The 13,350-nt window shown below is 30.8% G+C and overlaps 1 protein-coding gene across 2 annotated transcripts; it reads left to right on the top strand.

The window, feature by feature from the left end:
• The first annotated feature begins 6,440 nt into the window (after window positions 1-6,440).
• LOC134712633 (glycoprotein 3-alpha-L-fucosyltransferase A-like) lies at window positions 6,441-12,390 on the top strand. 2 transcript variants are annotated; one of them, XM_063574369.1, is made up of 2 exons: window positions 6,441-7,624; window positions 11,337-12,390. In XM_063574369.1, exons 1-2 carry the CDS (start codon window positions 6,663-6,665, stop codon window positions 11,659-11,661), a joined length of 1,287 nt encoding a protein of 428 aa, XP_063430439.1. In that variant the 5' UTR covers window positions 6,441-6,662; the 3' UTR covers window positions 11,662-12,390. The 2 variants fall into 2 exon arrangements, with proteins under 2 accessions (XP_063430439.1, XP_063430440.1); XM_063574370.1 differs by lacking the exon at window positions 6,441-7,624 and adding an exon at window positions 8,840-9,846.
• The last annotated feature ends 960 nt before the right edge of the window (window positions 12,391-13,350 follow it).

Raw genomic sequence — 13,350 nt, 5'->3', positions numbered from 1 at the left:
GTTACACTACAAACATGTAGCATTGAAAGAAAAACAAAAACATAGATTAATAGTATTAATTATAATACTATTTTTGACAGCATGCCTCCTCTTTAAAGTTATGAATTAAAATATTATGCTTATGTATCAAAAATATGTTATAATATGCATTACACAGTTCATATAATGACATTATAATTGTTTCTCTCATTATACATTTCACTTATGTAGTTAACAATGATAAGTAAAATATCACATTCTTCGCAGGAAAATATAAAATCAAATTTGTTTTCTTCACTCATGGAATTAAAACAGGGGACAATATTAGAAATTTCATTAAACATTTTGATCCTAGTTTTATTAATTTCTGAACATGTAATGATGAAATGAAATTCATCTTCCAACTCTTTATGGCATAAAGGACATATTCTATTTTCTAGAGCTGTTTTGTTGTATCTACCACGTTCAACAGCCAACATACTATTACTTATTCTTATTCTAGCATAATTTTTTGTAACATTTTTATCTAAATTCAATAAAAGGTACTTTTCTAGTTCATACTTAACTTTAAATTTTCTGTAGGTTCTTAGTTTATTTCCATTTATTGAATTATCATCATTAAAGAGACAATTTCTCCAAAATATAATGTAATTTTCATTGAGCTTCTTCACGACGGCTAATGGTAATCGTTTTTTAGAGAAGGTACATTGATTTTCCCAAACATGAACGAAATTTAATTTTGAAAGTAGCATTTTAACTTTTGAAGCAAATCCATCATTTAACTGCTTGTTAGCTTTATAAACATTATATAATAAAGACTCATTTTCACTTGACTTTAAAATATGTAACCAAAATCCTATAGAAGACTTAAGGGCCTGTACACCAATAGGGTACATTTCCAATTCAGCTAAGAATGTCAAGACATCTCATATAATATATAAGATATTTTAATTATACTGATTTTATGAAATATCTTAAATAATTTATTAGCCCATCTTATAGTATTTTTTATAGTCATATCTTGTATAGTATATATATGTAGGACTCAAATATATGGCGGGTTCCAAATCTATGGCAGATTCCTAATCTATGGCAAATGTGACGTTACAAACACCAAACAACTCAAATCTATGGCAGATTTTGTTTTCTCCAAATCTATGGCAGATCTAACATATATAACGTCCCAATTCAATAACGCCATATTACATCGTCGCCGCTGCAAACGATGGCGGAACCCATAGATTTGAACATCATTCTAGATGACAACAATTTGACGATTGTTGACATAAAAATATGACCCATTATCCAGAAAAGGGACACAATGTGCTGTACCGGACGGTCGAAGTCCGCGATGAACAAGGACACTGCTTTTTTCAGTAACGGATATTTCAGAAAAGGAGTTATTATAGTAAACATTTTACTGTTTACGGTTGGCAAAGCTTATAAAATGAAACATGAACTTAACGGATACCAATTTTATTTAGATCGTCATAAAATAAAAAAAGATGCCGTAACGACGAATAACATATTATTTGAATATTCAAACTGTTCATTTTTATTTATCCCCCTTTTTTTAATTTAAAAAAAAATCCACCTTCTTATTTGTTAATGGACTTAACGTTAATTACTAGTTGGTTAAATGAATCCACAGATTAGAAAATGTTCATTTGTACGAGGCACATCATGATCATTTAAATCTTGAAGTCTGTATTTATGTTATGAATTCATCATTTACGCTACGGGGCGCCGAATGGGACTCTTGTGGTTTTGTACAAAATTCAATTCTGTCATAACAAAATCATTTTTGTCTTACAAAACTATGTGCTACAGACTTGTTTTGTGAGAACTTCAATTTTGTGATGACAAAATTCATTTGTGTAGACAAAATTAATTTTTGTCATGACAAAATTCATTTTTGTCATGACAAAATTCATTTTTGTAGACAAAATTCATATTTGTCATGACAAAAGTCAATTTTGTCTTAAAGGTATGCAAACATATTTGCATACAAAATTGACTTTTGTTACCTGATATGGAAATTAAATCACAAAAGTCAATTGTGTACGGTAAGATTCAATTTTGTGAGACAAAATTGACTTTTGTGAAACAAAATTAACTTTTGTGAGACAAAATTGATTTTTGTGAGACAAAATTGACTTTTGTGAGACAAAATTGACTTTTGTGAGACAAAATTCAATTTTGTCATTTTTGTTGAGACAAAATTCAATTTTGTCATTTTTGTTGAGACAAAAGTCAATTTTGTTAATTTTGTTGAGACAAAAGTCAATTTTGTCAATTTTGTTGAGACAAAAGTCAATTTTGTTAATTTTGTTGAGACAAAGTCAATTTTGTCAATTTTGTTGAGACAAAAGTCAATTTTGTCAATTTTGTTGAGACAAAAGTCAATTTGTGACGACAAAATTCATTTTTGTGATGACAAAATTCAATTTTGTAACAACAAAATTGACTTTTATGAGACAAAATTGACTTTCGTGAGACAAAATTGACTTTCGTGAGACAAAAATCAATTTTGTTGAGAGAAAATTCAATTTTGTTAATTTTGTTGAGACAAAATTCAATTTTGTTAATTTTGTTGAGACAAAATTCAATTTTGTCAATTTTGTTGAGACAAAATTCAATTTTGTCAATTTTGTTGAGACAAAAGTCAATTTTGTCAATTTTGTTGAGACAAAAGTCAATTTTGTCAATTTTGTTAGACAAAAGTCAATTTTGTGTAACAAAAGTCAATTTTGTGTAACAAAAGTAATTTTTGTGTAACAAAAGTCAATTTTGTGTAACAAAAGTCGATTTTGTATGCAAATTAGTTCACAGAAACCGAACTAAACTAATTTAAATACAAAATTGACTTTTGTCGCTCAATTTTCAAATTAGGTAACAAAAGTCAAGTCTGTGTAACAAAAATGAATTTTGTCATGACAAAAGTGACTTTTGTCCGCTGATAGATAATTTTGTATGACAAAATTTCAAATTTGTAGTATGATACAAATTTTGTTAAACTGAACTCATTTTTGTTGAACAAAAGTCACTTTTGTCCGTACAAAATTGAATTTTGAGTACAAAATCACAAGAGTCCCATTCGGCGCCCCGTACTTATTTGTTAATGGACTTAACGTTAATTACTAGTTGGTTAAATGAATGCACAGATTAGAAAATGTTCATTTGTACGAGGCACATCATGATCATTTAAATCTTGAAGTCTGTATTTATGTTATGAATTCATCATTTACGTTTTTTTTACTGTTTATTTCACAAATGTTTATAGACATGCTTCCTTTGTCGTACATGTTCTCTTGTTTAAATAATGCAAGTTGATAGTCGCATGTTTACTGCATTATTTTCCATTTGCAATTCATTTTCCCGGCATAGACTTGGACACACTAAAAATCCGCCAAGATTAGGAAATTACAAAACTTGCCATAGATTAGGATTGTAAAAAATCTGCCATAGATTTGGAATGGCATGACGTCACATTTGCCATAAATTAGGAATCTGCCATAGATTTGGAACCCACCATAGATTTGAGCCCTACATATATACGGTATCTTATATTGTATATCGTATAAGCTTTATAAGATATATCGTATAGTTTATAAAAATATTGCTGATTGGAACCAACTACCTGAAGCTGCCATGATTGGTTCAAGTCCTAACGTAACTTTGGATAATAACTTTTAACCCTGTGCAGTTGCTGCAAACATCACAAAACGTTATTTATTTTCGTTCTTATATATACACTATAGTTTTTGTGCACAGTATTTTTAACTTGTCGTGTACTGGTTGACACACCGGCACACACTGAATAAAATAAAATTAAATAAAATGTCAGGCACATCTGAAACTTACTTCTCATCACACATATGTACATGTATACGGTTTATTTTAAAATAAGCATAAATGTAATAAACTACTGCCCAAATCCATGAAGTTTTATTTCACAAACGAATGTTGAACTGTCTTGAATCAAACTTCTACAGACAGCATATATCCTTGGTATATTTTACAATATAACTTGGGACAAAGGAACATTATCTTAAACTTCTTCTACTGATATCACGAATATTGTTGAAGAGCACAACGTTATCAACACAGTCATGTAGCTCTCATGGCATACGTACCAATCAAATGAATTAAACAACGAATGAATAGTATACCGTCTTCGATGTCCTATCTGTATTCTAAAAAAAATGGTAGTCTTAAACTATTAAACCTCGGAGTTCAGTATTATTGTGATTTTACATTTTAGAAATGAATAATTTTTTAAGCGTATGGATACGCATATTCCTAGAAAAAGAAACACACTTCAAATACTTGCAAAGCGGGTTGTGTGTCTGATAAAGCAACAAACAATGTGGTGGTGGTTTAACGTCAATACTACACACAAGTTTTAAAGAATAAAATGATAAATTCTTCTGCATTCAGGTCAATGCGCCCCACAAAGAGTTATAAAGTTAACAGTTATATTATAACCACATCACAGCTCAGTTTATTTTCAATTTGTGAGTTTGAATGTCTTTCTGGTATATATCTTTCGCCCCTCTTTTGAGACCCAGTCTACTGAACGTTTGAGGGAATCTACTATGTATTAGTTACATAAACTACACGGCAAGAAAATGTATCGACATTTTGTAGGTATTCCAATGGGCATTTCCATTTAATTCATAAATTCAAAACACTTATCATTATCTTGATGAAATTTTGTTGTTGAATAATTAAGATTAGTAGAAATTCTATTAACACTGCCGAAATTGAACAAAAGGAACTTACTCTAAATAAATAAAAAAATAAACGGTAATAACTGTCCATTCTTAGATTTAAATATAATAATTTTACACAAGAAACTCTACACTACATTTTACGTCGAAAATGACGAATTTTTCTTTCCCAATTGTTAATTTTCCTTTTTAGATGACGTTTTTTTTTTTTGCACCATCTAACGGTGTTTATAATTCACTATGCCCTAATCTGTTGTGAATTATCTACTTCATTGAAGGATGGAATGAAATTCATCCTCTATTACTCCTAAATCACAAAAAAATGCAATTTCTTTCATTTAAGGTGGTACCCAACACTTTCACTAAAATGAATTTGGCTCGTTTAATTTTCATAAAATTTTGACAAAGTATTTACTTTGACCCTTTGACAAACATATAAAACTTTTAAAAAAATTTGAACCAAGCATTTTATCACAAAAATTACACTGCTTATATAGCAGTTTGACAAACGCTAATTTTGATCATTGAGAAGCTTAATATTCCCTTAACAACACAACGTAATTAAAACGTTTAGCTGATTTTACAGAGTTATCTCCCTGTAGTGTTAGGTACCACCTAATAGCACATCGTAATTTTTACGGAGATGTTGTTTTACGACGCCGGAAATTTAGATACGATCATTCTAAACTTACTGATAAATAAACTTATTCTAACGGTAACGGTTCACAATTCAACACTTTAAATATTGTTTTTATTGGTACATGTATTGATTTTGTAGACCTTTTGTAATGTTATCAATAAATTAAAACCAAACTAATTGTTTCATGGAATTCATTTTTCTTTTGCATACTAGGAATATAATTAAAAGCACTTCATACAAACCATGTATAACTGAACATGGTTTCTTATGTTAAGATGAATATCATTCTATTTAAATTTGACAATTACTTATTTATTTTTACGCTATAATTATCAGTTTCAATCAGGGTCTACGATTGCACCAATCTTGAAAATTCGCCCCTTTCTCGTACAATTCAGGCACAATACAATGTTGTGCCCTTCAGACTTTCAAGCAAAATATTGATGAAAGTGATGGTAAACACTCACAGGTACTTTTCACAGAAAAAAGTTCACAAGTGCCTGTTTGAACATTTGTTCGTGATGACATCGTTCGTAAAGTAGTATATAAGCCAGATAACACTTTGTCCACAAAGTAGGATACAATCCTTACGAATAAATATAATCTACAGCCCTTAATTAATGTCTGTTTTAAACTGAATTGTTTGTTTAAATATTAAAAAAAAAAACCCAAAAAATGGAAAGCATGTATATACAAATTTTATAACAAAGATGCAATTTAAGTCAGGAATTGACCCAGTAAATCAGATAATAATGATAGGGATTATATAGTTTGACCTTTGCAGTCTGCATATATATCGTTCATGAATCATGTAGGCTTATACTTTAAATACATTAACTCCATGGAAAGCTTACACAAAATATTTTAATATGTATTGAAAACTCATGGAGATGAAAGCGTCTTAAAAAATAAGTCATGCATGAATGCACAAGTATGTTGCTTGTAAATTTAAATTAAATTTGTCAAAATCAAACCATGAATAAATCATTTAACGAAAAAAACTCTTTATGATGTCAAATTAGCATTTATTTACATATAGAATACTCTAAAGCTTGTTTTGTTATTTCACTATACTAACCATTAGGATATCTCATAAAATATCGGAATACAACCAACATCTGAGGAAGCTTTGTGATATAAGGTTAACTATTCTTAGATAAATGAAAATACAACGTAAGAAATATGTCCAAATGTGCATATAGTCACTGTGGATTTACTATCAGTTATGCATTATAAACTGTGCAACATTTCTTCTCCTAACAGTATTGGAAACCGACAGAGAGAAAAAAAAAGGACAATACGATAGCAGTATGTTTTTGTACGTAAAGTTTATAATGGATATAATAATACTGATTTTGTGTTTAATTGGAACAACTGTTTACGGTTGTAAAAATCATAACTTTTTAGGATATAATACATTAAAAGACTGGACTAATTGTTCATATGATGAGTTGAACCAGATAAACATAACGGAACAGCTTCCTGTCAATCTAAATATGACCAATGTGCACACTGAAGGGAATGGAGAACAACATAAACAGACTGGTATAAGAGATACTCGGAGTATATGGAATATAGGGAACGGAGACAGAGTACTGCAGCAACTATCGCATGGAAAACGTCAGGAAGGGCTGTCCCCGACAAAACATATTTGGTTAGAATGGGGTCCTTCGTTCTGGGGTATAAGTACAGGAACAGAAACATTTCGTCAGTGTGATGTACATAACTGTAATATACTGCCAAGAAACCACCACAGTGCTGTTAATGCTCGCTTATTTTCTGATGGTGTGAGTTTTCTTGATTTGCAAGCAATCAGGGCAATCAATAGGACGTCATCTGAAATCTGGATAATTCATACATTAGAAAGTCCCATGGCAGCAAATAATTTCCAAACTTTAGATAATATGTTTAACTGGACTGCTACCTACAGAACGGATTCTACAATAGTAACACCTTATGCAAAGTGGACGTCTTTCAAGGACCATATCACTTCTGACCTCAGTAGAATCAATTATGCAGAAAACAAAACAAAGAAAGTAGCAATGTTTGTTTCTAATTGTCATACTTCAAACGACAGATTGGTATATGCCGAGGAGTTGGCGAAATACATCCACGTTGATATTTATGGCGAATGTGGTTATCTAAGTTGCTCTAAAAAAGACAATGAACATTGCATGCACATTTTAAGAAAGAATTATAAATTTTACTTGGCATTTGAAAATAGCAATTGCAGGGACTACATTACTGAGAAATTTTACACGAATGCACTTCGGTAAGTAAATGGTATTCAATGACATTACTTTTTTTTTTATTCATAATAGTTAAGAAAAACATAAAAAGATATAAAACAATGCCTAAATGGCCTTATATTTACAGGGTTGCATCTTAATCAATGACGGGTTTTAGTAGAGCAGGAGGATCTGCTTACCCTTCTGGAGCATTTGAAATAATATTGGAGTGCATATTGTTTAGTGCATTTGTATTTGTGTTTTTGTGAATATGTTCGAATTTATTAGGTACATGATTTCTGGAAATGTTGTTCTAAAGAAGGCCATGACTGTTTGACTGTTGGTCACTTTAACAGAAGCCTTAATACTATATAGTGTTTACTGGTATAAGTATCTATGACATTCCTTAAATGATGCATGTCGTTGTCGCGCGAACCATAAAATAATAAATGTGTAAGCAAAGCTGCACAATGCAGGGTTAAAACCCTACGGATAAAATAATCCACATCTGTTGTTATAATACTGGCGCTAAATAAATCAGAAAAGGTCGGAGACAACACCCCTAACAGGTTTCATGAAGTTTTGCCATAAAATTTAACTGCATTCGACATTATTTAGGAGATTAGTAATAATTTTAATCATCAGTACATGTAGCCTATATGTAAGACTTTCGTTATTTACCTGAATCTAAATAAATCATTTTTCGAGGAATGTTGAGAAATATCTTTTAATATATTTTTTAACAAGAATTATACAATACTAGTTTTAATTATGATGACTTACATTTATCTTGCTTATTAGTTTCATGCATTTGGGGGAAAACTTATGACATACAATTGCACGTGCATGGTACTCTACATTGCGACTCGTAATTTTGAGTTATTGGGGATACTATTAAATTGTACCCTTAAACAAAACAGAAACTTATAGGGCTGTAAGGCAACACGATTTACCAATTTGTTATGTCAGAGTACACAGCCTATATATTTGAAACAACTCCTGATAGTCGAATTAATCAGCTGATCACATATAATCCATAAAACTGGGAATCACACACCATCAACGATTGTGCAAGTGAATATGGTAACAGCTATTAAAACATTGTTTCCTTTAATCTATATCTCGTCTACTTTTAGTATAAACAGATTTAACTAATACTCCTCTTTTTCCATTGATTGATATAAATGGTTTTCTGATGTTTTATCGTTTTATTCGTTGTGCATAAGGTGAACTATTTATTGACAAAACTATATTTAGACAACTTTTTATCAATTTAAATTTCCGTCAACCTCGAACGAGTACCTATACATTTTATCTGTGTACTAATTTTTATCAGCGCACCTGTGTGTGTAGGAATCGGAATGGAAAGGCTATATAGAGACTTTTTGTTGATAGTTCTCATATTTTTAGCAATAACTGTTGTGATCAACTTTTCTCCAAGTAACATTTTGGTTCGGAATGAACAGGATGTTGGTATGCAATGCAACGTGAAAGGGACCTTTGAACAACCGGTCAAATCGACTATTAAATCTCATTTGTCAACAAAAGTTAAACTACCTGATATTTACAATACAGACAAAGGTGACAGGATAGTTGAACAAATGAATTTTGTACCAAAAGGAGAAATTATTGGAACAAAATATATTTTAATACCCGACATAGGAAGTTTCGGTATTGACGAAGGTCAAGTGATATTCGAAAAAAGTGAATGTAAGGTAAAGAACTGTTTTGTGACATCAATGAGAAAATCTGGAGTCAGATACGATGCTCGTATTGTGTACCAGCAGATCTTTAACACAGACGTTCAGACCATGCAGGACGAAGTGCAGCGACACCCAGAGCAAATTTGGATTTATTACAATTTAGAAAGTCCAGTTGTATCCCCGGATTATTTTATGATTGGTCAGGTTTTTAACTGGACGGCTACATACAGACATGATTCTACAATTGTCGCTCCTTACGAGAAATGGAGTGTAACTGATGATTCCCTGTTAATATCCAGGAATTATGCTTATGGGAAAACTAAAAAAGTAGCTATATTTGTATCAAACTGTGACACTACCAACCAGAGAATTCAATACGTTAATGAATTGTCTAAACACATTGTAGTAGATATTTATGGTGCTTGTGGGAATTATACCTGTGGTAGAGAAATAGAACAAGAATGCTTTGATATACTAAAAAAGGACTATAAATTTTATTTAGCATTTGAGAATGCCAATTGTAGGGATTATATTACAGAAAAATTCTACAGAAATGCCCTCTTGTAAGTTTTATATTAACTTTGTTTTATCACAATAGATAACATGAAGGGAAATCTCCAGGTATTATGAAAGATAATAGATAACCATATACATGTATTAGTCTAATGAATATATTTATCAGTTACATGTAGATTATAACGTGTCCTATTATTACCGGATTACCTATGTGATATAAATGTTCAAATGCATATCATTGTTTACACTAACCATGCACAATCAGTTTTCATGTACTGTTCAGACATCAGTCCTGTGTATGGGGGAGGACTATATATTGCACTCTATATGTCATTTGGTTAATGTCTTCGCCGGGTTGCTATCTCGGTGACGTAACACCTCCATCACAAAATCATTTAAAAATATATTCTACTTTAACTTTTCAAATGTAACAAATGTATGCATCTAGTTGTCTAAAGCATGCATTTAAATATAACGAGAAATAAATATGCATTTCTGTACAAATTAACAAGTTATAAATGATATTTCCCTGCAGGATGTAACAATACATTAAGATTAATGCCTATATTTGCACATACTCGTATATCAAATGCACTGTAACTGATATTTGCTACAGTATAAATGCATTATGTGCAATTGATGTACGACACTCAAGGCATTATATAAATATTATTTTATTATTTTACATGAAAGAGGTTCCGTATAAATCCGGTTACAAAGGAGTAAATTGTACAAATATACATACATGTATATATGTATACACATAAACCTTATTTTTTAAAAACAAACAAACAAGTTTAGGATGACACATACAATACTAAAAATCAAACAAAATAAACTCCATGCAAGAACACTAAAGCTTCAAGACAAACACAAGCAGTGAAATAAACTAAGTAGAACGTACGTGTATGCAGTGGGTTTTTTTTCATGAGTATTGAGTTCTATGATTTCAGTGATGTGGTGTACAAACATGATCATTTACAGATTTTTTTTCTAACAATGTCAGAATAAGGTATCCACAACTTATTTGAAAGTTTTATAAAATAGTCATGTTTACATGTACATGACCTTTAGTTTTCTCGTTTTAATTGTTAACATTTGTCATTTCCGGGCCTTTTGCAGCTTGAAGTGCGGTGTGGGTTTTGCCAATTGCTGTTCGATGACCTATCGTTGTTAATTTCTACGTCATTGGGTCTCTGTTTGAGAATTGACAATGATACCACACCTTCTTATTTTTATATTGAATTCTGCAGGAATAAACTGACAAAAAAAGACAGTTACTGCAAAATGATTAAACTGAAATACAAAATAATTATCAGAGCCTTCATATCAATTCCTGATTTAAGAATAGCTGTCCTTTGGTCTTTACTTATTAATACCATTTCTATGTACATGTATGTAAGTTCTGTCTTATCACCAAGTTTAAATCAATTTTCATTTCCATTTGTAATAATACTGCATGTAAAATATTTGGATTACATAATGACCATATCAGTTTCATAGTAAAGAGGTCTTTAATCTATTCTTTCTTTTTTAGAAATAATGTTTTGCCTGTTGTAATGGGAGCACATCCAGATGATTACAAAAGATCAGCTCCTCATCATTCATACATACATGTGGAAGATTTCCAATCTCCAAAACATTTAGCAGAATATTTACATACATTAGACAAAAACGACCAATTATATAATCAGTATTTCAAATGGAAGGGAACCGGATCGTTTATAGATACAAAGTTTTGGTGTAGACTATGTGCAATGTTAAATGACCCCAATAAACCTAATTTAATAGTAAGTGAACTGGACAGATGGTGGCGCTCAGAACGAACTTGTATACGTGCAGATCAAAAGTGGATTACATAATTCTTATAATAAACTATTTCAATTCTAATGTCTTCCTGTCAAAATCTTACAGCAATAGCATAATGGTATGAATATTGCTGTTGTGCAAAAAAGAGCTGTATGTATCCGTAGATTTACTTATGAAGACACCACACATATATATGTCATATGTAATTTGGTCCAACAATACTATATACATGCACACACGGGATTTTAAAATGTACTTCTCTTATCGAGATTTTGAACCCATGTTTGTTTGCAGATCCCATCACGGCAACTCCGCCTGCGTGGCTTGGAATGTCATTCGTTCAACAAGGCTTTCTAATTAATTTTAAACGAAATAGTAAGAACAAACTAAAAACTACATTGAATGCATGAATTTATCGAAATCTCATAGTAAATGGTAAAAATCACAGTTATCGTGTGATTAGTGTTGCCTTTTCTAAATCAACCCCCAATTACTCTACAAAATATGTTCAAATAAGGACTTCGAAAATAGTGGAATTAATTATTTTTGGAGTGTCAAGAATTCGTTGGAAGTACTTGATAAATTGCATGCTTATATTGGTGATTTTGAATCTGTTCAAAGGTTTGATTTTTCTACCCTGTATACCACATTGCCTCACATTCTCATAAAGAAAAAATCACACACCTAATTAAATGGGCATTTAAAAAGTCAGAATGTGAATATATATGTTCAAACTCCTTTAGGACATTTTTTAGTAGCAATAAACAAAAATTCTATGTTAATTGGACATGCTTTGATACTATATATGCCCTTGAATTTTTACTAGATAACATTTTTGTTCACTTTGGGGATTCCGTATATCGTCAAATTATCGGAATTCAAATGGGGACTAACTGTACACCACTTATTGCGGACCTGTTTTTGTATTGCCATGAGTTACAATTTATGACAAAAATAAGCAGAGACCCATCGAAACAACATCTGATAAACAAATTTAATAATACTTTTAGATATTTGGATGATATTTTGGCTCTCAATAATGACGACTTCGGTATGTATATTAAGGTGGTATGGGAGTCTAAAATAAAAATGATAGAATTTGTTCATACTTTGTCAAAATGTAGTATCTATTGATACATGTTCAAAAACATTATAAAAATGATAGGTCACCGTGCATTTTCTCAAGCTATAGGTTGTGACAAAATGACAAATTTTGTATGGATTATACAGGAAAAAACAACATTTTGTGAATAGAAACTAAACAAAATGATAGAATTGTAAAACAAATTAGGAAAAGATTGCTTTCAGACAATGTTTTGAGAATATCAAAAGAAAAGATAGGGTCACCGTACGTTTTTTTCGGCTAAAAGACAAAATAGGAAAATTTCATGTAGAGTCCTTCAGAAAATGCACTGTTTTAGAGTTACCTCCCCTTTAATTGCCAATTTGAAAATATTAAAAAAAAATAATAATAATCTACACTTGTAAAAATATTAATATTTATAAGTTATTTTCTTGTAAATTGGTTCTTTTAAATGAAAATTCACATTAAAAATCTGCATTACTGCATCAAATTTTGCTAACTTGATAGAAAATATGGACCTTAGATTCTCTGTTTTTTACAATCCAAGATGGCGAAAGACACCCATACCACCTTAAAGAAATTTATCCTGTTGAACTTACTTTAAATAAAGCTAATACTAACAATGACCACTGCCCTTTCCTCGATCTTGATATACATA

This window comes from Mytilus trossulus, chromosome 3 (assembly GCF_036588685.1).
Source record: "Mytilus trossulus isolate FHL-02 chromosome 3, PNRI_Mtr1.1.1.hap1, whole genome shotgun sequence".
In the NCBI taxonomy this organism is placed as follows: domain Eukaryota; kingdom Metazoa; phylum Mollusca; class Bivalvia; order Mytilida; family Mytilidae; genus Mytilus; species Mytilus trossulus.
Note: the sequence above shows the minus strand (reverse complement) of the source record. Positions and strands in the feature narration are given on the sequence as shown.